The 26,240-nt window shown below is 40.6% G+C and overlaps 2 protein-coding genes and 1 non-coding gene across 3 annotated transcripts in view; 1 reads left to right on the top strand and 2 right to left on the bottom strand.

Annotated features, from left to right (window-relative positions):
- The window catches only part of PJVK (pejvakin), a 37,729-nt gene that overhangs the window by 5,035 nt on the left and 6,454 nt on the right, over positions 1-26,240 (top strand). The window lies entirely within an intron of this gene.
- PRKRA (protein activator of interferon induced protein kinase EIF2AK2) lies at positions 4,281-25,080 on the bottom strand. The gene is made up of 8 exons (XM_068544854.1): positions 24,859-25,080; positions 24,137-24,306; positions 20,710-20,791; positions 17,577-17,655; positions 16,415-16,532; positions 14,389-14,483; positions 8,174-8,348; positions 4,281-4,994 (listed from the first exon to the last, which is right to left on the bottom strand). Exons 1-8 carry the CDS (start codon positions 24,921-24,923, stop codon positions 4,837-4,839), a joined length of 942 nt encoding a protein of 313 aa, XP_068400955.1. The 5' UTR covers positions 24,924-25,080; the 3' UTR covers positions 4,281-4,836.
- On the bottom strand, positions 12,314-12,420 carry LOC137765560 (U6 spliceosomal RNA). Its single transcript, XR_011074207.1, has one exon. It is a non-coding gene; the product is annotated as a U6 spliceosomal RNA (small nuclear RNA).

The following is a 26,240-nucleotide window of genomic DNA, read 5'->3' as shown; positions in this document are numbered from 1 at the left end:
ACTGTACCACCAGGGAAGACCCTACCATCTAATTCTTAATTTCCAATCTACTACCTAAATTTTTCATCTCATAAAAAAATTTATAAGGGAGACATTTTTAAACCCATGCCTTTCTTTGGCTTTAGCCCGTATACTTAAATATTTAGTTTGCCTCTGTCTTGTGCCTCTTTTTTCCTGAGATATATGTAAAATTTCCCCAAGCTTCAGTTATATCTACTAGCACTAAATGCAACAGACACATTGCAGTTATCCACTCACTCTGATCAGCATAGGAAGGACAACTAGCTTGTTCTGGTCTTCTTCCCATGACACCCACTCTTACCTCATACCAGACAAGCAGACACATATGCCATCCATCAACTGTGACCTCTCTGAATAGCAGCTGCCAGATCTTCATTGCACATTGTTCTCTGTAGATGGTTAGAATTGATAAGTTTGAACCTAAATAAATTTACAAAGGCAAATGCAGAAATCAGGAAATGGTAAATAAATAGAATAAGTGCAAGACTTGGTTTATTGTTATCTTCCCACAAGCCCAAACTTCCCTTTTCTGGTATCAGCTTTATCTGTGGCAGAAAGCCATCATTATCTCCTATCTGTCAATAATTCTGAATATGTTGTCAAGCTAGTAAAATGTTCAGAGTGGACCACATCGTCAGTAGTTCCGCAAATTTACAGTTTTTCAGGTAAAGCTGTACTTTAATGCATCAAAATAAGTTGATTTTTTCCCCCCTACTCTATTAAGAGCTGCTGCTTAGTTCTAATACTCAGAAGCGTTCAGGGTTGGAATCTATACTTTTTAGAACTCATAGAGGCCATACTCATGGCCTCTTCCCTGATTTCTAACTGTCCTTTGGCCCTTGAAGTGCAGTGTTATTCTAGATGTAGCCTTACTCATGGTAGGCTTTGTCCTCAAATTAGGATCACTTCTGTTTCATTTCCTGCATGTCCTTTGGATGTCAAGAAGAATCTTTTCAAAATCCAAATGTGCCCTGCCACTGGAGCAATACACACACCAACCACACAGACCTACAAAAAAAATTTTTTTTTAATAAAAGGCATAAGACATATGATCTAAAGAGAAATGAAAGTATCTTAGAGTTGTAATTTTTTTGATAAGTAACATGATTTATCTGATTTTTCTTTTCACCCTAAACTATAACTCCATATCTCAGGTTGGGCTCTGCAGGGAGCAGACTCTGAGGAAGAGACAGTGGCAGGATGTTTATTTAGGGAATGCTTTGGGGATCACCGTCTTTGAAAGGAATAAAAAGAAATTGAGATTGGACAGGAGGAGAAGTTGGATTACAATACAGTCTCAACAAAGTTATCAGCTGGACCCCTAGGAAACTCTGAAGCCGATGGGCCCTTTGGAATTGTCCCAAATTGGAGCAAGACGGTGAGGTCTTTGTTGACCAGTCAGTGGAGGCAGGCTGCCCAAAAAAGGGGATGTGACCTTGGATGCAGTGACTCTTTTCAACTGAGGCAATTCTGAAGAGGGATGATAGCCAGAACTGCCTTCACGTACATGCAACTCATGTAGTCACACAGGACCCACACTCAAAAAGACCCCACGCTTAGTTTAACACCCTGCTGTCTCTGTCCTAAAATTCTTAATAATTTTTGGCCAAGGAGTCCTAGATTTTCATTTGGCACCGGGCCCTACAAATTATGTAATTGGCCCTGCTGACCGCTGAGGACTGCCCCCCTGCAGCGCTCCCTGCAGCTGGGATGGTTAAGTCCTTCAGCCCTTAAGTGGGATCTGGGTGATGGACCACAGTGATAGTCCACCCCTTGCATTGCTTGCATCCACTTCTTAGAATAAGTTCTGGGAGCATTCTCCAGGATTCCAGCCTCTTTCCCTAGAGGAAGCGTAGAAGAAGTTAGTGAACTAAACTACAGTCCCCAACACTGAAACTAGGCTTGGGGCTACAGCTGATAATCATCTTTCTCCTGGGACCGCTGTAAGTCGACATGCCACCAAGTGGCTGATTGGTTTCCTGAGGGATTGGGGACTCAGCATTGGTCTCTGTTACTGGCAGGCTGAACATTCAGCAGTGAATGTAACTAGATCAGCCTTGGTATGTGGGCACCCATCCCACTGGGTCAACCGTAGCCTCCAATCCTGCTAGAGTGGCTATTCCATCACAGACACTGGATGATGTCATTTTGTCAACTTGGTTGTTCAGGGCCTCTTCCATCATGGATCCTCTATGGTATGGATCAACAGGCAGTATGAAGCTCTTCACACTTTGTGCCTGTCCATGTACCTTCATCTCAGATCTCCTTGTCCCCAGTCTTGCAGTCTGTTTCTTTTCAGGCCCCTGCCAGCTGGCCACACCAGTTGCCACTGCTCAAGTATATTCTAATCTTGGGCCACTTTCCACACAAATGGATGGCAAGGTGTACCGCCTGAAACTCTGCCCTTCGGGAGGATTTCCCCTCATCACTATCTTTCAAGGCCACCCCTTTGTGGGCTGTAGTATAGCCATTGTGTATTTTCATTTTGTGCCATGTACTGGCCTTACCTATCCACGAGTCAAATTCAGGCATTTTTTTCTTCCATCAACCGGCCACACAGGATCGCTGGCAACAGGTGTGAACTGAGGGAGAGGCACCGGTGCAACAGTGGTAGATGACTTGGGAGTCCAGGCTGCCTGCTTATGTAGCATACTGTGCCCTCTGGCCATATTTGTGTTTGCTCCTAGATGTATCTTCCATGTTACAATGGTTTGCGACACGACTCAACCCAACCTTATGACTTTATGGGACTGAAAGAACCCAGCTAGCTCATTATTGGTGGTTTTGGCTACATGGCTACCAAGCATCCCATCATAAGGTGCTACATCTCTACCAGGACACACTAGCACATCAGGACTGTTTGTTGAAAGGTGTTTACTTCTCCGCTATAGATGGCATGGTCTTGATCCAGAACCTTTGGCATCCACATTGTGATTTTCCCGTTGGAACTTGTCATAAACTCCACACAGCATATTTCCCCACTACTGATGCATCTAATGCAACAGGCATAGTTGCCTGTTCAGCCTATTTGAGTCACTCACCTAACATGGTTAACAGTATAACCAATTAGATTGGTTAAGAGCCTTGACAAAATGCTGTTAAAGAACACCTGATGGTGCAGGTAACTCCCTAGCACATCTGGACAGTCTGACAGAAGTGGCATTTGAACAGTATTTTTAAGAACGCATGCTTCCTCCAGAGCCAGAAGTAGAGAAAGCATAGGCAGAAGGAAGAGCATGACTTCCAGGTACCTTATACTCAGATCTCATCATTTTTTCAATACATTTGAACTGCTTAGAACCCAAGTACATTGTCCTTTCCCCCTGTCGGACCTCATCTTCTTCTTCCAACACCTTATGAAACCTCCCCCCAACTTATCCTCTTCACAGTGGGCATTTTACTGTGCAGAAGGGTCTGATGTCATCTCTAGAGTGAGTTCATTGTGCCCTGTCTATATTCCAGAGCATTCATAAACACCCAAGGTTAATCCAATCTTAATGCTCCACTTTATGCCTAAACTTTGTTTCCAGTCTTTGTGTGTTCCTTAACCTCACCCCCAAAATAACTAAAATCCTGATTTAATTGACGTATATGGCTTATAACGTGAAACTAAGTTAAATGCTCTTTAGAGCGTTAAACAAGTTACACACACTGGTTTCCCTTTATTATGTAGGTTTATTATTCTCAAAGGATTGCACTCAGGTTATCATCTTTTTTTCCAGACAGAAAAACATTTGTTACGTACTTCCTGCTAGACTGACACTTGAGATTGTCAACATCTACCTTTATCACTGAGCGCTCTCTTCCTCTCTGAGGTATTCCCTGATCTACAGACGTAGCACTATCAGCTGGCCCTGACAGATGGCAGACTTGAGGTGTTATGAGATGATATATGAAAACATAAAAGGCAAAATTAAAATTTGCTCATGACACTTATTTCCTAACCTTTGAAGCACTATTTCGTTTGAAACATTCTTGCAACTGAATTGAGTGCACTGGAAAGTTTTGTTTCAGTAATTCTAATGCTTTTTCAACTACTATTCATCTATGAATGGTTATGTCAAAGCATAAGACAACACTGCATATGCCTAGAGAAAATATGGAAGTGATTTATCACATATACATTTGTAAATTTTTGCTTGTTTTTTTTTTTTTTTTTTTACCTTTGACTCTAAGAAGTAAACTAGAGATATGTAAATAACACAGTATCCACATTGTAATGTTACTCACAAGAATGGCTAAAAAGAACAGGGCCACAGTCGAGTCAGTAGCACTTTAATAAAATGAACAACCCATTATAACAACAGCTCTTTATTACATGGATTCAAATACACAGCAGACCAATCACGTTCCCTGAAATTTAACAATCACATTCAATTAAAACCTGTTAGTGCATTCCTCAACACTAATTCTAAGGGGCTTCCTTCGAAATCCCTTTACAAAGCCTTGCACAAAGAAGAGGTTAAGCACCAGTAGGAAAGACTGTTGCTAGCAGTTTTAGTTTATCCTCCTCCTCATCAACAACAACAATCATGCAGGTTTTTCCTTCTATGTACATAGCATTGTAAAATGGGTGCTACACTCTGCCTATGGTACAAAGTTTATAAATACAATATACCAATACAAAGTCGAAGCCATTAAAAACATCTTAATAACAACTACTAGGAGATAATTAAATCTGGAGTGTTGATGATGAATCTATGAAGAGATTTAGAACCAAGACACAAACTCAAACATAGTAAATGTTTTACTTGGGAAGGAGAGAAAGGGGAACTTCTTATGTGCTACTGAAGGGTTTTCTAAGTTGTTCCAAGTTTACTTTCTTTCTGCTATTATCTTTAAATACTGCAAAGCATTGTGAGCTGCATCACTCTGTGCACTGCCACAGGAGATCCCCGAGCCATGACAGACTGTGATGGGACTGGTGGACAATTCAGCGAGACATTGATACTGTCCGTTGGCACTCAGTTCTTCTGCAATGACACATTCAAACATGATTATTAATGCCACGTGCATAGAAAGCAGATCCTTTGTAAAAACAATACAATTTTTATTACTGTCTTTCTCCCTAAGCATCCATGGTATAATACTCCACTTATCATCTTTGTCATTCTTGTACAAACTGCCCAGCTACAGCGGTTCTCAAACAGAGCTGTGCTTCATAATCACCTGGGGGAACTTTAAAGAAATCCAGGTGCCTGGGCCTCACTCCAGCCTGCTCTATCAGAAACGCAGGGTTAGGGGTTGCAGTGGCCAGATTCCTGCATTTTCAAAAAGCTCCCAAGGCAATTTTAATGTGGTTAGTTTAACAGTGTTTGCAAATTACTGAACCACAGCAACTTTTTTAAAAGGGAAAAAAGAACATTTGCTAGAGGGCTGGAGAGACTGTATTTTCCACTCTTTAGAGTTATTTTCAATAGACACTGAACCAGGAAATACACGGTTCAGGGCAAAACCTCCCTTGTGATGTCATGTTCTTTGGTTATAAGTCTGTGCAGAGAGTTTAATTCCATTTTGTGTATTTGTTTAGGATGTTTTAAAACAACACTGAAACCCTGAAAACAAACGGTCTTAACATCTGATGAATCACTCTTACTAAAGATGGTTTATTGAGACAGGGAAAGAAATAGAAACAGGTGAGTTGTTTGAAACTGTCATGATTAAATGTTATTTCAGCTAGAATCAATATAGTATAAAATATCCAGATACAATGGGATTATTTAATGTGTGAAGAGGCTTTCTAGTTCTAGCATCTAGGTTCTTTTTTAAATTGAGGTGAAGGTCACGTAACATAAAATTAACCATTTTAAAGTGAACTATTCAGTGGCATTTAGTACATTCACAGTGTTGTGCAACCACCACCTCTATCCAGTTACAGAACATTCTCACGATTTCATCACCCCAAGGGAAAACACTATCCCCACCCATACCGCCTGGCCCCTGGCAACTACCAATCTATGGATTAACCTATTCTGGAATCATATGTGACTTTTTTGGTCAGTCTTTCACTTAGTATAATATTTTTTTTTTTTTTTTTTTTTTACTATTTGAAATGCATTCTCTTTATTTATTTATTTATTTATGGCTGTGTTGGGTCTTCGTTTCTGTGCGAGGGCTTTCTCTACTTGTGGCAAGCGGGGGCCACTCCTCATCGTGGTGCGCGGGCCTCTCACCACCGCGGCCTCTCTTGTTGTGGAGCACAGGCTGCCGACGTGCAGGCTCAGTAATTGTGGCTCACGGGCCCAGTCGCTCCGCGGCATGTGGGATCTTCCCAGACCAGGGCTGGAACCCGTGTCCGCTGCACTGGCAGGCAGACTCTCAACCACTGCGCCACCAGGGAAGCCCAGTATAATATTTTTGAGGTTTATCCATGTTGTAGCATATATCAGAACTTCATTCTTTTTCGTGGCTGAAGAATATTTCATGGCATGTATATACCACAATTGGTTTCTTCATTCATCTGTCAATGGACATTGGGCTGTTTCTGCTGTTTCTACCTCTTGGCTATTGTGAATAGTACTGCTGTGAACACGTGTGTACAGGTATCTGTTGGAATACCAGCTTTCAATTCTTTTGGGTACATACTTAGCAGTAGAGTTGCTAAGTCATATGGTAATTCATTTGAGGAGCAACAAAACTCCTCAAATTTTCCACAGCAGCTGAACTATTTTACATGTTCACTATGTAACATATGAGGGCTACAATTTCTCTATATCTTTACCAGCATTGGTTATTTTCTATTTTATTCATCACAGCCATCTTACTGGGTGTGAATTGGTACCTCACTGTTGTTTTGATTTGCATGTCCCTGATGACTAATGATAATGAGCATCTTCTCATGTGCTTCTTGGCCATTTGTAGATCTTCTTTGGAGAACACTGAGGTTCTTTGGAAAGTAATTGCGTAGAAGTTAGTCAAATTAACTGACTGTGGTTTTTAAACTGCTGTTCTATGTTTACAAGAACTATTCAGTTCTTAAAATTGCTAAGGAGCATTTCAAAGTCATCATTAATTCGTAATCTAAAAAACCATCTCAAGTTTCCTTCTTTTCCCAGATTCAAAACCTTCCATAGTCATATTCATGACATGGCTTATTCATCTGTGTCTCAAACACCCAACAAAGTGTAGATACTTCAGAAATATTTTTTGAATGAATGGTCTCTCAATCAGCTACGTTTTCTGATCATCTTTCTGCATTAATCCCCAGGTTCTGCATAATTCTCAGTATATTGAGGCACTGTATCTGACCCATCATTCAATCCCAAAGTAGCAGAGAAAATTAGAAGTTCTTTCAGTCCCTAAACACCCTACCTTCTCAGTGCTAGTAGCTCTGACAAGCTAGGTCCCCCCAGGTCACTAAGGCTAGAATAAGGGGTATCAGATTCTTCACATACTATACTGATGTTAAATCAAGACACCAAAAACACACATGAACACACGCATACAAACAAATTAGCCAGTTATAAACTGCATTAAAAGAAAATCCACACTGATTGCTTTCCAATCTGTCTGCATTTGTCTGAGTGATTATGGGCTAGAAAAAATATAGAAGTTCATAGCTGAGATGAGATAAAACTATCAATTGTCCCCATTTATCTCCCGGAAGTGGTACATAGTGATAAAGTGGAGAGAAGAGGTCTGCCTGACCCCCACAAACTTGGTACTTGTTCTAGAAATGTGGGTGCCTTTTTATTTGTCAAGCTGCCCATCAGGGCTGGTTTACTAGATATCGTATCAGCAGGGACTCTTCTAATCTGGCTCTACCACTGACTAGCAGCTATGTCATCTCAGGCAAGTTTCTCAACCTTTCTTTGTTTTACTTTCCTCACTTATATATAAGAATAATAGAAGCTACTTCACAGTTTGAGGATTCTGTGGGTTGAAATATGTTATGTCCTTAGAACAGTGCCTGGCACACAGTAACTCTATAACTCTTAGCTATTGTTGTTTTTATTATTATAACTGTATAGATGTTACCTTTATTTTTATTATTTATAAGAATGGGACATACCAATGATATATGTTACCGTTCTAGTAATTATATATAGTCAGAATCCCCAATCAATGAAAAAAATTATAATAGAGGTTTTGTTCCTCAAACATTTAAAAAAATAAACAGGTTTTAGGATAAGCTAAAGAAAAAAAATCATACCTATATCCAAATATGTTATATTAAAACCTTGTTCCTTTGCAATTTCACTAAGCAGCTGGATGTAATCTGTATTTGGAATACTGAGGAGGCTTCTTTTCAGTAAGTTGATCTTTTCACCAGGAGAATTCCTCAAGGAATGCCAAGTACAACCTAAAGAATGTCCTACCACATTTGTCTGAAAAACAGAGATGAAAGTTAAGACTCTTGGACTGGGTTCCAACGCTATTATAAGTATTAATTAAGCACTCACATTTAATACTTTATAAAGCATGTTTAAACTTTCCGATTTAAACTAGATAGCACTAACAAGTACACACATTTAACAAACACCACAATGGTAAAGAAAAAAGAATGTGCAATAATATACTGGAAGTATTTAAAAATACTTTTGTATAGTATAAAGGTCTCAGTCAAAATTTCTGATGGTCACATTAAGATGTATAACATATTTAAGAGCACGATAAACAAATCTGCGATACAGCTGACCCTTGAACAACATGGGGGTTAAGGCAGCCGACACTCCCCACAGTCAAAAGTCCATGTATAACTTATAGTCAGCCCTCTGTATCCACGGTGCTGCATCCACAGAATCAACCAACCGTGGACTGTAGTATTTACTATGGAAAAAAATCCGCATATAAGTGGACCTGAGCAGTTAAAACCTGTGTTGTTCAAGGGTCGACTGTAATCGAGTCTGCCTAATGGAGCAATTTACAAATTAAAATATAAAGGAATTTTCATATCTTTATGGCTTCTTGTATTAAATACCAGTCTCTGTAACTGACAGCTGTAAAGGAGAAAACAAAGAAACTGTAGACAAGGTGAAATGTGCAAGTTTGAGAACAAGTCATTCAAATGAATGGCATGATGTCAAAAAATTCTTATCAGACTTATCCCAGAACCCAATTGAGTTTGTTTTTTTCTGTTTTCTTTTCTCCTTTTCCTCTTTTCTTTATTTTCCCCTCTATCTTTACTTTTTCACTTCTGTTCTTAGAATACTTTGCAGTTCCATGTTAGTTTATGGTTTTTAAATTGCTTTCATATATTATGCCATTAGAAAAACCACAAAAAACTACTCTCTGAAGTAAGTAGGGCAACCTGTCCTTTGGTCTTATTTATCAATGAGCTTGACAGAGGTTAAGGGATTTTCAAAAGATCATACGGATGGCCATGATAAAGAATTGGGTAATTTTTGCATAATCTGCAAAACTTACTAGTACAATTTTACATTCCTTGACTGGAACTTTAAAAAATGCTGTTTTTAAAAAAATCATAGGTCATCCATATAGTAAAAGGATACCTGTAATAAGAACAAATACATATGAAGAACAGTCTCTTTTCCTTGCCGCCCCTTCCCCAGACTCCTGCTCCACTCCCCAGAGACACTTGCTATTAAACACCTCTTCAGTATACTTCTGTATGCATTCTATGCACGTTTAAGCACACACACGTATAATCTTTTTAAACAAAAATGATAGCTTACTCTTCTACACCTGATACCGTTAAGTTTTCTCATATCACTGCACTGCACATACATGCACTGCAGTTACCTTACTAGTCTCCAACTGTAGGTTTTAGGTTGTTTCTGGTTTCTGGCTTTCATTAACAATGTTACAGTGAAACTCTTTTGCACTTGGATGACTTTCTCCACAGAATAATTTCTAGAAGTAGAACTGCTGAGTCAAAGAACGTGTATGCTTTTAATTTTGATAAATATTAATACTTCCAAACTGATTTATGAGCCAATTTATACTTCCATCAAGTGTCTTGGAGGGTGTTTGTTTTCTCACACCCTAGCCAATACCAGGTATTGTCAAACTTTGTAGGTTTTGTCAAACTAAAGGTGAAAATAGTATCTTGTTTAACATGCATGAATAAAGTTGAACATATTTTTCCCCACCATTTGTATTTCTTCTGCTGGGTTGTCTTTTTTAATGATGTGTAAACTTTATATTTGGTATTGAAAACAGTCCCTTCCTAGTCATGTGTTCAAAACAGTTTCTTCTTACTTTGTTTTTATTGGTTTTATTTACAGACATTTTGCTGTGTAGTAGGTTTTATGTAGTTAAATTTATGAATCTTACTTTACAGCTTCTATGTTTTAAGTTATGCTTAAAAAGGCTTTTTTTCCATGCTAAGAATTTTAAAAGGAAAGCTCTTCCATGTTTTCTCATACAGTTCCAATTCTTATGTTTAAATCTTTGATCCATTTGAAATTTATTTTAATGTAAGGAATAAGGTAGCAACCTAAATATATCATACACCTGTGTGCATGTGTATTCCACCACCCCTCACCTTTCCCCCAATGTGGCTGTAAGTTATTTCTATACCATTCATTCTCTCACCCACTGATGTGAAATCTCACTGTTGTCATATACTATCTTCCTATATGAATTGGCATCTGTACGTATCCTCTGTCTATTGTGGTACAAAAGCTGTTTTAACTACTATAGTTTTATAGTATGTTTTATTCTCTGGTGGGGTATAACCCCATCTCCCGTACTCTTCCTTTTCAGTTTTCTTGGCTATTCTTGAGTTTATTTTTCCAGATATACTCAGTAAAGTTGTATTAAGATCCAAAATGAATTCTGGTAGATTTTGACTAAGACTATATTACATTTTTATATATTTACAGTATTGAGTCTATCAAAAATAGATGGCTTTACATTTATTCAATTTCTGCTAAATCCCTCACTAGAATTTTAAAGTTTTTCTCATATGAGTCCTGCACATTTCTTTTTAAGTTTATTCCCTGTCATATTATCCTCTTTTTTACTATTGAGAATAGGATCTTCTATATTCCATTTTGTAATATTCATAAATAGGGAAACTATTAATTTTTTCTAGTATGCTTTTTCAGGACAGATTTTCTATTTTGCTATAAAATGGGGCCAATGTTATCAAGCTTCATACATTTTATTATTCAAAGTAATACACACATACAACAAAAAAGTTAAATAGTACGGAATTATAAAAGCAACAATCCTCCTCCCTACCTTCAAGTCCTCTTTCCAGAAGCAATAATTTTCACCTTTCTATTTTTAATTATTCTGGTGGTTACCTTTGTAACAGAAATAATATGAGAAAGCTATTGATTCTGTATATTAATTTTATGATCAGTTACCTTGATGAATTCTCTTATTATATCTGGTAGTTTTTCTCTAGGGCTTTATAGGGATTCAATTATATTATTTGTAGTTAATGATCGTTTCTATCTCCTCTTTTCTTATTTCCAACCTCTTATTGTTTTCTGATTATGTTGGTTGATACTTCTAGAACAATGTTTAAAAAAAACGGTATCGTGAATTCCCAGGCAGTCCTGGGAAGTGGTTAGGACTCAGTGCTTTCACTGCTGAGGGCCTGGGTTCAAACCCTGGTTGGGGAACTAAGATCCCAAGAGCTGCATGGTGTGACCCAAAAGAAAAAAAAAAGGTATCTGTGGGCATCCTTGCCTTATTTCTGAAATTAATGGGAATGGATAAGACATGTAAACATGTACCCATGATTTTGATTTTTTTTCTGAGGTATATATTTTATTTTATTTTATTTATTTATTTATAACATCTTTATTGGAGTATAATTGCTTTACAGTGTTGTGTTAGTTTCTGCTGTATAACAAAGTGAATCAGCTATATGTATACATATATCCCCATATCCCCTCCCTCTTGCGTCTCCCTCCCACCCTCCCTATCCTGCCCCTCTAGGTGGTCACAAAGCACCGAGCTGATCTCCCCGTGCTATGCAGCTGCTTCCCACTAGCTATCTATTTTACATTTGGTAGTGTATATATGTCAGTGACTACTCTTTCACTTTGTCCCAGCTTACCCTTCCCCCTCCCTGTGTCCTCAAGTCCATTCTCTATGTCTGCATCTTTATTCCTGTCCTGCCCCTAGGTTCATCAGAACCTTTTTTTTTTTTTTTTAAGATTCCATATATATGTGTTAGCATATGGTATTTGTTTTTCTCTTTCTGACTTACTTCACACTGTATGACAGACTCTAGGTCCATCCACCTTACTACAAATAGTTCAATTTCATTTCTTTTTATGGCTGAGTAATATTCCTTTGTATATCTGTGCCACATCTTCTTTATCCATTCATCTGTTGATGGACACTTAGGTTGCTTCCATGTCCTGGCTATAAAAATATGGAACAGTTCACGAATTTGCGTGTCTTTCTTGTGCAGGGGCCATGCTAATCTTCTCTGTATCGTTCCAATTTTAGTATATGTGCTGCCGAAGTGAGCACTGAGGTATATATTTTAAATCACAATAGGGATATTTTAAAAGAGTTTATCAGTAATGACTGTCAAAATTTTTTTAGCATCTATTGAGAGGATAGTGTTTTTCTCCTTTGACCCATTAATGTGATTAGTTATAGTAATAAATTTACCAACACTGAAATACTCTTACAGTCCTAAAATAAACCCTACTTGTCTATGGTATATTATTCTTTTAATGTTCTACTGAATATTAAGGTGTTTCACCATAAGGGAGATTAATCCATAATTTTTGCCATTGGGATTTGCTATTGTCAGATTTTAGTGTTATGTTAGTTTTGGAAAATAAATTTAGAAGCTTCCCCTATGTTATATATATTAACTGGAAGAGTTTAAATAGCATCGAAGATTATCTCTTCCTTGATGATTTAACAGAATTCACCTGCAAACCTAACTGTGTTTTGTGATTATGGTTTCATCTCTGATCCAGTTTTAAAAGAAGTGAATGCAGTGTTTTATATTTTTCTATTAAAAAAGCAAAACCAAAATTATATTACTTATTCAGATATAGTCTTTTTTCCCTACAGAATGAGCCCTTTTTTTTTTTTTTTTAATCAGAAGCTTAGGACACTCCTATAGTCTTCACTTCTCATTTCCTACCTAACATCCTACTCTCAGATAATGGACCACCATACATACCTATCTACAAATATCAGAATCTCAAGTAATATATTATGTGTAGTTCTCTTAAGTTCTCTATCTGAATGCCAGCTGCCTACTCAACATTTTCACTTAGCTACTCCACAAATATTTCAAATTCAATATATCCTACGTTTAGCTCATTATGTGCTCCCCCTCAAATCCTACTCATCTTCCGTGTTCCCCATATTATTGAATGGTACCACCATCTACTCAGTTGCCAAGCTAAAAATGTTTATTTTTTCCTTTTTCCTTACTCCCTACATGCAATCAGTTACCATGCCCCATTCACTTCAGTTTTCTAAACAATTTTGAAATCGATCATTTCAACTGCCACTACCTTAGTCTAGGCCACCATCATTTCTCATCTGCTTTTCTATAACAGCATCGTAGCAGGTCTCTTTGACTCTAATATTCATTCACTCACTATAATGCAGCCAGTGATTTCCCTTCTAATGTATAAATTAGATCTTGTCCTTTACATATTAAATTTATGTAATGACTTTGCACTACCCTGAGGATAAAGTTCAATCTCCTTAACACAGTAGTTCCTGCAAGATTCAATCCCTCTTTTCCTTTCCGGCCTCATTGTTTGAGACTCCCTCCCTCCAAGTCTATGAATATGCTCCAGCCATCCCAAGTTACTCTGCGGTCCTAGATCACATAAAGTGTTTCACTCCTGGGTCTTTGTACATGGTCTTTCTTCTCTCTGGAATTCTTTTTTCCTGTTGTCATCCTATAGGTCTCAGCTCAGCTATTACTTCCTCCAAGAAGTCTTCTTAAAACCCCACCTTAGTTGGATCCTTCTCCTACGTTCCCAAGACGCCTCTGGAAGGACCAGTCTGTAGGGTTCTTTTCTCTTTCAGTAGGCTGGCTACAAACTCCTTAGGGCCAGAGACTATCTTATTCACCAAATGCCAGTACCTGGCATCAAGCTTGGCACATAATATGAGTTCCCTAAATGTTTTCTGAGTGGATAAATGAATGGATGAACCAAGAGATGGGAGTGAATTGTCAATCTGAAGGCAAAAGTGGCACTAGTGACTTACCATCTTTAGATACCATCATATTATTCTGAATTTGACTGTGCCTCCCAAACTCTCTTACCTGGCCACGCCTGTGACCCTGGCTCACATACTGCAAGCAGCTAAAATTGGGGTAGTGTATTACTCAACAGTTAAGAGATTTGTTTAAAACTGCAACTCTGAAGTATCTATACAAAAAGAAATCTAGAGAAGTTTCCTACAGCAACAGATGTTTAATCACATTAACATCGTAGACCTCCGATCATTACTCACCAACGAAATGTGGTTCTCTGGAGAGATATTACTGAATTTGGCAAGAAATTTCTCAGCAGCATTTCTCTTGGCTTGTTTCTTTGATGCCCCCTTTCCTAAATAAAGAAAAAGAAATAGTAGGTTTAGAAAATAAGCTAGTGTCCATAGAGAATGACCAAATGTTTAATGTACTGTGTGTGATCAGAGAACAATCTCATGGTTTTTGTATACTATTCTTTTACTGACCTGACATCTTTACTTGTTGTGCTTCATACAACTATTAATGGTCACATTTAAAAAAAAAATTAATTAATTAATTAATTTATTTTTGGCCGTGTTGGGTCTTCGTTTCTGTGCGAGGGCTTTCTCTAGTTGCGGCAAGTGGGGGCCACTCTTCATCGCAGTGCGCGGGCCTCTCACTGTCGCGGCCTCTCTTGTTGCGGAGCACAGGCTCCAGACGCGCAGGCTCAGTAGTTGTGGCTCACAGGCCCAGTTGCTCCGCGGCATGTGGGATCTTCCCAGACCAGGGCTCGAACCCGTGTCCCTGGCATTGGCAGGCAGATTCTCAACCACTGCGCCACCAAGGAAGCCCAATGGTCACATTTTTGAAGACGTTTCTTTAACAGTTTATCTTTAATAGTTATACTTTCTGTTTTTCTTTAACAGATGTATCTCCCTATGTCTAGCTTTAATGAACCATATTTGGTTTAATTCTGACTACATATTCAAATTTACCAAGGTACATTTGAATTACAACTCCTATCTCTCAATGTCTATTTCTTGCTTATAATCTCCTATACACTGATAACTATGTGGAATTTCTTTCTTTAACATGAATAAGAAGGGCATAGGAGAGGCTGGAGTTGAAAGACACTATAAATATCATCTACTTCCATGTTTACAGATTTAAAAACTGAGATCCAGGCAGGGAGATTAAGCAATTTACCTAACCTTGCAAATCAAGGACTGCATCAAGAACAGGAAGCTGAGGTTCCTGCTTCTGGCCTAGGGCTTTCTGCACTGGCCCACACTACCTCTCAAGGGCAAACAGCTGCTTATTACTTAAGAGTGATATCTAACCAAGGTAAAATTCCATTTCAAGCCACTTACAAAAACATGCTAGAGAAGTTAAAATAGGAATCCTCAGGAGTACTTTATTAAGTGACTTTTTTCTCATAGTTTGTGCCCTTTACAACATAGAAGTTGCTGTAATTTAAAAGGTTAATTTCTACTTTATTTTTATCTCACTGCAGTTTTTTGCCATCAGCCTCTTATTAATCATCTTGTTTTCAAATGTAATCTTCTTCTTGTCCTCCTATCTTCTAGAATAGCTATTGAAACTCCAAGAGATTTACTACTGCTTTTTTCTCCAAAATGATTTTTAAGTCCCTATTATATCAATGAAGACTGTTTAAAGAGTCAATTATTTATTTGCTTCTCCATTACCAACCGATAATTTTAAAAAATATCAAATTAAGAAGTAAAGTATTCTTAAGCCAAATATTTATACTTAAATTCAACTGCAGAAGACTTCCCTGGTGGTGCAGTTGTTAAGAATCTGCCTGCCAATGCAGGGGACATGGGTTTGATCCCTGGTCCAGGAAGATCCCACATGCCGCGGAGCAACTAAGCCCGTGTGCCACAACTACTGAGCCTGCGCTCTAGAGCCCACGAGCCACAACTACTGAGCCCGCAAGCCACAGCTACTGAAGCCCGCACACCTAGAGCCTGTGCTCTGCAACAAGAGAAGCCACCACAATAAGAAGCCTGCACACCGCAACAAAGAGTAGCCCCTGCTCGCCGCAACTAGAGAAAGCCTGCGCGCAGCAACGAAAACCCAACACAACCAAAAATAAATAATAAATTTAAAAAATTAAAAAAAAAAATTCAACTGCAGAAAGTTAGAAACAGTAGACTAGGAGTGTGTCAGTTTTTTTCCCCATAGAAATATCTGAAAAGAAATCACAACAGAAATTTCTATGGTCATTCATCTTCTCAAAATATTTCAAATGTCTTCAACTGTATGAGGGTAAAAAGGAATAAGTACCAGTTTCCATGAATGACTCTAGCCTGCAAATTGTGGTATATTCTCTCTTATGAGCAGGTCCTCCCTCCTGGGAAAGGGTATATTCAGGAAGTCTCCAGCCATGATGAATAGCCAATTCCTAGAAAATCGAGATGAGGCTTTATTAGTAATTTTTACTATGCAGTGGCTCAATCACACAAATGATATTCTCTCATGATTTTGATCCCATAGCTACTTATATGTTTGCAAAGAATAATGATATTCTGCAATGAAAAAAATGAGAGAAGGCCCTCTATTTCCCAGAGATATTCCTGCATTTTGTATCTTATAGGCCCACAATACCAAAACAGAAGCAGTTTCCTACTATGAATGGTGCTCTTCCATTAAGCTGGAGTGAGTTGATATCAAAGAGTTCAAACAGAACGACAAGCTACTTTCAGCCTCTGGGAACATCAGAGAGGACATCTACAGGTCTCACGGCCATCAGTGCCTAAAGCCTCTCACCTCCTAGCTATAACCTTCCATACCCATGGCTGCCTAACTAACTACATTCAATCGAGAGCAGATGAGAAGCAGACAGCGAACAAACACACTTGGATGAGGTTGAGGAAAGAAGGGGAAGAAAACTACAGAAAAACTCACAGAGGAGGAAAGAGACCAAAGGACGGGTTGGATAATAGGGAGGGGAGTTGTCCAACAGAGCACATGGATAGTCTGCAAGGAGGATATTCTGCACGCAGAAATTCAAAGCTGAATATATTTTTTTGGTAGAATAAGCAAATAAGCAAATGACTTCCCTTTTCTTGAGTTAGGTAACTCAGTTTGGGTTCTTATAAAGTCTTCTGTCTCAACAGAAGTAGAGAGAGATTTGTCACAAGAGTGGCAAGAAATATTCTTAAAATATAAAACACTCTACCCATGTGCACTGAGGTCCTGCTGATCTCAAATGAGAATTCCACAAACCAAAGGCAGATACTGTATATGGAAGAAAATCCAAAACATAAATAAATAGGAAAATAATTTCAAGTTAGCACTTTAACATCTAATGATCATAACTTGGAACACAAAATGTTATACCATCTTTAAAATATTAATTCCTTCTCTCAGCCCTTATGATATTATCAAAATTTATGGCATTTTTTCCAGTAGACAAAAAGTTAAGTATGGAAACTGTGCCACTTACTTGTAATGAACCAATAGGATTAAGCTGGTTCTTTGGTTGCTTGGAAGGGTCAGGCATTAAGGGATCAGGAACTGCAAAGCTAAACATTTTTATAGTGTTATAAAACAAAATAATCTCCCCCAAATTATTAAATAAAGGACAGGCATTTTCAATTTAGCTTTCCATGCCTTTGCTGTTGCCTTTCCTTCTACATGGAATACCCTTCTCGCCCACCTCTTCTATGAGAATCTGATCTATCCATCATCCAAGGTATACCTCAATTAGCACTTCCTCTCAGAAGCCTATTCTTTTACCCCAATGGAACATAATTTCTCCCTTCTTTGAACCACTGTAACATTTGGTTTGACCCTTTCTTAAACAAATTATTTTACCATAAGTTGTACAGTCTTACAAATACATGTGATTTGTCTATCCCTCACCACACCTCTCCCCTGTTCAGACTATAAAATCCTTGATGGTAGGGCCTATGTATTACTTACCCTCATAAGCCTTGCAGTGCTTTATATATAATAGATGCTCAATAAAAATGTCTTTAAATAAAGCACACTATTGTTACAACTACAAAAAAAGGGAAGACTAACAGTTAGGAAGTTTAGCCTGGAAATGTAAACCATACAGATCATAAATGTAGCTTTTTCATCCAGATAATTATGGAAGAAAGACCTGGTTTGATCTATTATCTGCTCTACGCCAGGATAATCTTCCTAAGATTTATACGTATCCTGTATAAAATTGATGGCTGGCATGAATCTGATTTGAGCGTGTGGGGACTGTGATTAGAGAAAAAGAGAACAACCTCTTCTAAGTAGTGTGAACTTAGTAGTTACTTGGGTGATGGATGCCTAACGTGGAACAAGCTGCATTTCGAGGTTACTGCCACCTAGGCAGCTAGAGTCATTTCTTCCATGACCAGTGAGGTTATTATTGCCATTTCGTCAAGTTTCTTTTCTACCTGCCAGAATTTCAAGCTTTACATAAGCTGATGAGATACGAACATTCACTTCCAATGCTGTACACTGAAGCTACCCAAGTAATTGTGATGGATAAGTGAGAAAGTCTCTGTATCATATTAGGCCACTTTAAGCCTGATTTACAGCTTAGCAATTCCCATCTTATCTGTCAAGAAGCACAAATACATAGTAAGGTTTGTTAGCCTTTTTTGCTGACAAAGTGAAGTGCCCATGTGCAGAAAGGACACTCCGTATTACTAATTTCTATGAATATACGCAACACTTTGGGTTGACCTTTGGGTTGCACAGAAATGGCATGGCCGTCACCAGCAAGGGGAAAATCCAAAACCCGCCATGCCATTTGGCATGTCCAGAAAGCTAGCATAAATCAGTTATAATGTATGACCCTAGAGAATCAAGCATCATTTTGTGAGACCCAAGGCTTTTGCTGGTTGGTTCTAAACTACCTAAAAGGTTTAAAATTACTAAGTAAACGGGAGGAACACTGCATGAGAACCTAAATATCAATATATCCCTAAGCCAGAAGTTCTTCTATGGCTAGGAAACAAAAAAACCCATCCTAAATTCCCATGGGCCTCTGCTCTCAGCTATGAGCAGATATACCAGATTGTATTCCAAGTATATTTGAGTGCACGTAAAGGGAAGAATTTGCAGGCAAAATGTGCTCCTGGATGTGCCCATTAGAAATCAAAGGACACCAATTTACAATACATGAGATGCTCCAGGACCAGTGCTCCTTCCAAAAGCACCTAATGTGATAACAAATTTATTTTGGAAATATATGTCAAGAATTAACATCCCTTGGGCTTCCCTGGTGGCGCAGTGGTTGAGAGTCTGCCTGCCAATGCAGGGGACACGGGTTCGAGCCCTGGTCTGGGAAGATCCCACATGCCACGGAGCGACTGGGCCCGTGAGCCACAACTACTGAGCCTGCGCGTCTGGAGCCTGTGCTCCGCAACAAGAGAGGCCGCGATAGTGAGAGGCCCGCGCACCGTGATGAAGAGTGGCCCCCGCTTGCCGCAACTGGAGAAAGCTCCCGCACAGAAACGAAGACCCAACACAGCCATAAATAAATAAATAAATAAATGCCTTTAGAGACTATATTACTTTAAAAAAAAAAAAAAAAAGAATTAACATCCCAGGGGCTTCCCTGGTGGCGCAGTGGTTGAGAATCTGCCTGCCAATACAGGGGACACGGGTTCGAGCCCTGGTCTGGGAAGATCCCACATGCTGCGGAGCAACTAGGTCCGTGAGCCACAACTACTGAGCCTGCGCATCTGGAGCCTGTGCTCTGCAACAAGAGAGGCAGCGACAGTGAGAGGCCCGCACACCGCGATGAAGAGTGGCCCCCGCTCGCCACAACTAGAGAAAGCCCTTGCACAGAAACGAAGACCCAACACAGCCAAAAATAAATAAATAAATAAAAAAAAAAAGAATCCGCCTGCCAATGCAAGGGACACAGGTTCGATCCCTGGTCCGGGAAGATCCCACATGCTGCGGAGCAACTAAGCCCGTGCACCACAACTACTGAGCCTGTGTTCTAGAGCCCGCGAGCCACAACTACTGAAGCCTGCGCGCCTGCAGCCTGTGCTCCGCAACAAGAGAAGCCACCGCAATGAGAAGCCCTCGGCAACTAGAGAAAGCCCGTGCACAGCCACAGAAGACCCAACACAGCCAAAAAATAAATAAATAAAATCTATTAAAAAAAAAAAAGAATAAACATCCCATTTAACATCCTCTTGTATTTAGTATACATTCTATAATAGAAGGAAATCTTTTTGTCTCCTTTCAAATTCAAATTTCTAAAAGAATACTTTTAGCTGATCTTTTTCTATCTCACACCTTGTTTTCTTCAGTGTAGAAACAAACTCTTAATCCAGTAAGATATTTGCCAGAAACACTCTGGTTTTCTAGTATTGCACCTCATCTGGGAAAAAAAAAGAAGAAAGCCTAGTTCCTGAGAGCCTTCATCTAATAATTAATATCTGGATTTAATTTCCTACGGATAAAGTTGTCTTTAGTGGATGACAGGTCTTCACAAGGAAATAGAATTTTAGAGCTAGATATTAACTGTTTGTTGCTTTTGTGAGCATGTTCAAACTTTTAATCTTACCTCAGCCATGATATTTTTGAGCTGCAGAATACAAAGAAATTTAGCTCACCAAATACTTGCATTGGCTTTCAAAATGTTTATGGCAGCCTCTGCAGCTCTATGTTTCGCCAGCTTCTTACTTGTACCTTCACCTGAATTAAGGTTAAAAAAAAAAAAAACTCTTTACATGCTGTGAAAATGTGAGGCTTACATAGATGTTTGCATAATACAAAACAAAATCACTACACATTTTATATATATACACACTAGGTAATAAAAACATACACTTGCATACAGTTATACACTGAAATAAAATACCATATGAAGTTAATACATTAAAAAATCCCTGTGATTTAAAAAATTCTATGTATTTAATTTTTGTATACCTGTATAAAAATCTTTATACAGGTATACATTATACATGCTTATTACATAAAGTAATAAAGTAGACTATGTCATACCTCCTGAAGAAATGCAACTTATTCCATTATTCTTAGAAAGGAAATTCTTCTATAGCAAGAAGTTTCCTTTAAAGGAGCCACTTACAGCAACACCGTTTGACAGCAAAATGTGCACACTTTCACTGTAACAACCCCTCCTATACTGAATTAAACCCCTCTGCTTGGCTAAGCAGTCATGACTACCTGTTGGATACAGTGGGGGAAGGTGTGTATAGGGAAGAAGTTGAGAGATTACATTAAGCGTCTTCCATATAATCTGTATCCCTTACATGGGTAGCTAAGGGGGCAGAAGGGACTAGGCCTGACTGATCACTGAGATTGATGCCTAATTTCAGTAAGCAACCACACAAGTAAATTGTAAATTCAGTCTTTTTCCTTCTGACTTCAAACTAGGTGTTGAGAACCCTTCCAAAGTGGTATCAGAATGCTGATGTCCATTCCTCCTGTGTGGAGGAAAGAAAAGGAACATGGAATAAATTTCAAGCATGGCTCTCAAGTGTCGGAGACCACATAAACCACACTCATTTATCCACTAACATAGGTATTAAGGATGTACCCTTGACCAATGTGGGAGTTAGGGGCACCGACCCTCTGCGCTGTTGAAAATCCACCCATAATTTATAGTCAGCCCTCTGTATCTTTAGTTCCTCCATTTCTAGCTTTCTCGGTAACTGCGGATTCAACCAACCGTGGATTGTGTGGTACTGTAGTATTTACTACTGAAAAAGATTCTCGTATGAGTGGACTGCGTAATTCAAAACCGTGTTGTTCAAGGGTCAACCATAGTAGAGAACTAAGCAGGGTCCCTGCCCTTAAAGAGCATACAGCCTAATGTGTGAGATTCTGTCTATAAAAAGACATCTGAAATGTGGAGTATCACAGCAGGCCTAAGTGCAGGTTGTAGGGTAGCCTACAAAACGGATAGCTCCCCTACTCTTGGTAAGGATTCAGAAAGGTTTCATGAAGGAGGAGATAACTAAACAAGGACCTGAAAGATCAGTAAAAGTTAGTGAGGTGAAGAGAGCTGGGGGATTAGGGAGAGCCCTGTAGGCAGAGAAAGAGTACTTGCAAAGCCTCAGAGGTAACACAGAGCATGGTGTTCTCAGGCCCCAAGTTGTAGGGGACAGTAAGAGCTTGAGGAAAGGAACTTTGAGGTAAAAGGCTAGAGAGTTGAAGGGTTGGAGAGGCCAAAGAACGGCCTCCTAAATTTGTGCTTATCAAACTTTAGGAATTGCCTGGGAATTTTGTTAGAATGCATACTAACAGTAGGTGTTGGATGGGGCCTGATATTCTGCACTTCTTTCAAGTGCCCAGGTGATACCAATACTGCTGTCGACCACATTTTGTGAAGTAAAGCTGTCACTGATGTTAAGAAATTTATATTCATCCAGAGGGTGATGGGAAGACCACTGAATGGATTTTAAAAAGAGGAAGTACATGAACAGATTTGAATGCCAGAAAAAACATTCTGGTTTTTGTGTGGAAAATGGACACCACAAGATAGAAGCTAAAAGAGCAGCTATGAGGCTGCAACTATAATCCATGTGGCTCAGATAGTAGGAACAGAAAGATGAGAGAAGCAGACAGATTCAAGAGATATTTAGGAAGTAGGATTTGGTGGCAGGCTGGACAATGGGCAGAGGGAGAAGAAGGGGTCAAGAAGGTGAAACCCAAATTTCTACTGTAAGCAGATGGGTGACGGTGGTGCCTTTACTGAGCCGGGGAATGCAGAGGAAATGGATTTGAGAGAGAAGATGGATTCAGTTTGGGACAGTGAGAGACTGAGGTGTCTTTGGGACATCCAAGCAAAAATGCCTAGCAAGCACAGGCAGATACACTGTTCTGTAACTGCACCTGGGCTGAAGACAGAGATTTCAGAATTATCAGCCTTTAGATAGTATTTGAAGCCACAGAGGTAGATAAGCTTGCACAGGAAGACAGGACAGTGTGAGAAGACTAGGGGGACTAAGCAGTTGCCACAGGTTGTTAATCTCTGATCTAAAACACACTGAAGGGAAAAAGGCTACTTTTGAGTTTTCACTGAATATTTTAAAATAGACCAGCTAAAGCAGTAGTGCAAATGTTGATTCTATGGTTCATATGAGGAACCTTCTAGCTAGAATCTAGCTACAATCCACCTGCCCCACATAGACAAAAAAGCTTCAAAATTTTCTTAAAGTGGCTTCAATGAAAATAGCGGACTCCAGATTTTCAGGGACACAAACAAATGATGCCTTCAGATTACCAGATGGTGGGACTTCAGCCTCCTTGCTGAATTTTTTTCTTGGCATTCTTCCAAATTAAATTTAGTATTCAATATTTTTTGTGTTTGCAATTAAATAGATACATAAGGAATAAGATGTCTACGTTTACAAATGGGCTACTTCAGTTATCATTTGCTCAAGTTCAATGACCATAATAAGGTGAATCTTAATTTTGAAACTTCATTGCTGTGTGACCTTGGGCATGTTTCTTATAATCTCTCTGGACCTATTTCCTCATGTATAAAAAAGGTGATAACATCTTATTAAAATACTGTACAGTGTCAGGAACTAGAAGCTGCTACGCAATGTAGTGTAGTTGAGCTTTCCGCCTTCCTCGTTTTGCTTGGATACAGAACCGAGTGTGGTACAATGGGCCCAAAGTGCCAAATGAGTCCATGCACAGAGGGGAGCAGCTCAGAAAATTCTGGGGTCATGCCTCCTGGCATCTGCTATAACCTATGAAATTTGACAGCACCTACTGATGCAGCTATGGCTGCTCCAAGAGCCTTTCCTGCTTCTCCCTAATTCTTGGAAGATCCCTAGGAGGATCCTAGGGTATGTTTCTGAGCTTCTCTTGGTATCTGGGAGACAGAAAATTAGGGAGAGGATCAGGAAGTTGGAAAGTCCCAATGACCTGAGAAAGGTGTCAGTTTTAAGAGCTTGCTCCTCACCGTTGTCTCCGGTAAAAAGGGTACTTTTCCGAACTAAGAAGCAATGCCAAGTCCTGACCCGCCAACCCACATGGTCATCGGGGTTCATTGTGCATACAGACCTGTGCAGGTTATGTCACCAACGGTTACTCTGAAGGTGAAAGTGGGCACGTGTATTTGCACATCGGATCTTTCACATTCATAAACTGGGATGTTCTTGGTCTTCATGCCGTATTCATGTAATACCTGAATTGGTGTTTTCCCTGGCTTAGCTGTGATCATCTTCCCCAAACTGCAAAAACCAGAAAAAGCTGTGCTTTGCATGTCAAAGCGGGGAGGGAAGCAGAAGCAAATACTAGTTTTAACAGCCACTAACGGTGACGCCGGAGGCACCGAAGCTCCCCGTCGGCCAGGGCTAGAGCTGGCGAGGCGCGACAGTCTCCCGGCCCCGCTGCGGCGGGCGGCGGGCAGGGTGAGGGAGGTCTTTAGGGAGATAACTTGAATGCGGGTAGGAGGGATTCGCGGGGGAATCGGGAGGTACGCACGGGTGCTGCAACCTCCCGGGACCAAGCCTACAAACCCCTTTCCCAGGCGGCGACGGGTAACCACCTCCGGCCAGCGCGCGCCTACCGAGGCCGCAGGAGGGGCGGGGCCGGGCCGTAGACCCCGACCCGCTCGCCGCCGAGAGGGCGGGGCCGAGCGCCCGCCCGCAGCCGCGAGGACGCGAGCGCCAGGAAGGGGCTTTACCCAGAATGCCGCTGGACAGCCGGCTCCCCCGCCCCCTCCTCTATTGCCCACCACCCCCGGCCCTGCCCCGCTCGGTCCCGACCGCCCGGGCGCTGACCTGAAGGTCCCGCTGTCCTCGCGCTCCAGCGGCGGAGCCGCGGCGCGATGCCTGCTCTGAGACATGGCCAGAAGGGACGGCTTTGCGGCAGGAGGAAGAGCAGTGTGGAGCGACGTCTTCGCTCCGCGGGTCGGTCGGTCCCCGAGAGGAGCGATCTAGAGCCGACGCCGCCACCTCCTCCCCTCCTCCGACTCCCCCTCTCCTCCCCGCTTGCGTCCCTCCAGGGGATGGGCGGGGGGCGGAGGCGGAGCCTCTGTGCGGTAGCGCCGGTCCCGGCTCCCGGTCACGCCTCCTGCTGTCCCGGCTCGGGTAGAGCTCCTTGGCGGCCCCGCCCCTCTCGCAGCCCCGGCCCTCTACAGCTGCAGCCCGTGCGCCACCTTCGGCCCAGCGGCTAGTGGAGACCGCAGTTGTGTGTCCTCAAAAGGAGGCCGCTCCCTGCCCAGAGAGAGGCTTGTCGTCGGGCGGGCAAGCCTCAGCGTCTGTGAGGCCTGAAGCTCAGCCATTTTTTTTTTTTTTTGGAGGTGGTTGCGGGGGACGGGGAAGAGGAGCGGTGCGTCACTTTAAGAAAATGATTTCAAAATTCCAAATGCAAAATTGCCGGAGAGCCTCCCTAGGCCTGGGCCCGAAGCCTGAGACTCGCGGTATACCCGCTCCTGAGGGCTGCGGTGGGCTCCTGTCCTGGAGCCCTGCTTTTAGGTGCTCGTGGGAACGTCCGGACACCCACTCCTCTCACCCCCGGGTGGGCTCCATTGTCTTCTAGGCTTTCGTCGCCTGATGAGTGCTGCGCTAGCGGATCCCAGCAAGGCACGTTAGGTGTAAACGAAGGCTTTTCTGTGGACCCGATTCTAATTAAATGCTGTTTCTGCACACCTGTGTTGGTTGTAATGGCGTTTGCTTGGGATGCACCACCTTTGGTGGGGGTCAGACAGCGACATTAGATGTCGTATCGCTTCTAGGGGTTTTGCTTGCCAGTTGCAGAAATGACTCCTTGTGCTTTCTCGTTTCTGGAAGATTGCCTTGCACAATGCTATTCACACGAAGGGTCCTTATTAGAAACTTTTTGTTTGTTTCTCTCGAACCCTGGGTACTTGAAAGCAAATGAAAAAGCTGTCCGGAGTCTAATCAAAGTGATTTACATTATGTGAGGCTTGAATTAAGCCTGTTTTTTCTTCCTCCCTCTACCCCCTCTATAGATGTTTGTATATCGATTACTATCCATTGCTGTGTTTTAATGAATATCTTATTTTAAGTACCACATAGCCACTATTTCAAAATTATGTTAACATCCACATAGCTATGACAGTACACTATTTCAGCACTCAGATTTGCTTCTAAGATTTACTTTTAGCCATAAAATTTCTTAAAAACAAGTCTAAACTTTA

Source organism: Eschrichtius robustus, chromosome 5 (genome assembly GCF_028021215.1).
Source record: "Eschrichtius robustus isolate mEscRob2 chromosome 5, mEscRob2.pri, whole genome shotgun sequence".
Taxonomy (NCBI): Eukaryota; Metazoa; Chordata; class Mammalia; order Artiodactyla; family Eschrichtiidae; genus Eschrichtius; species Eschrichtius robustus.
This window is presented reverse-complemented; position numbering and strand designations above follow the sequence as displayed.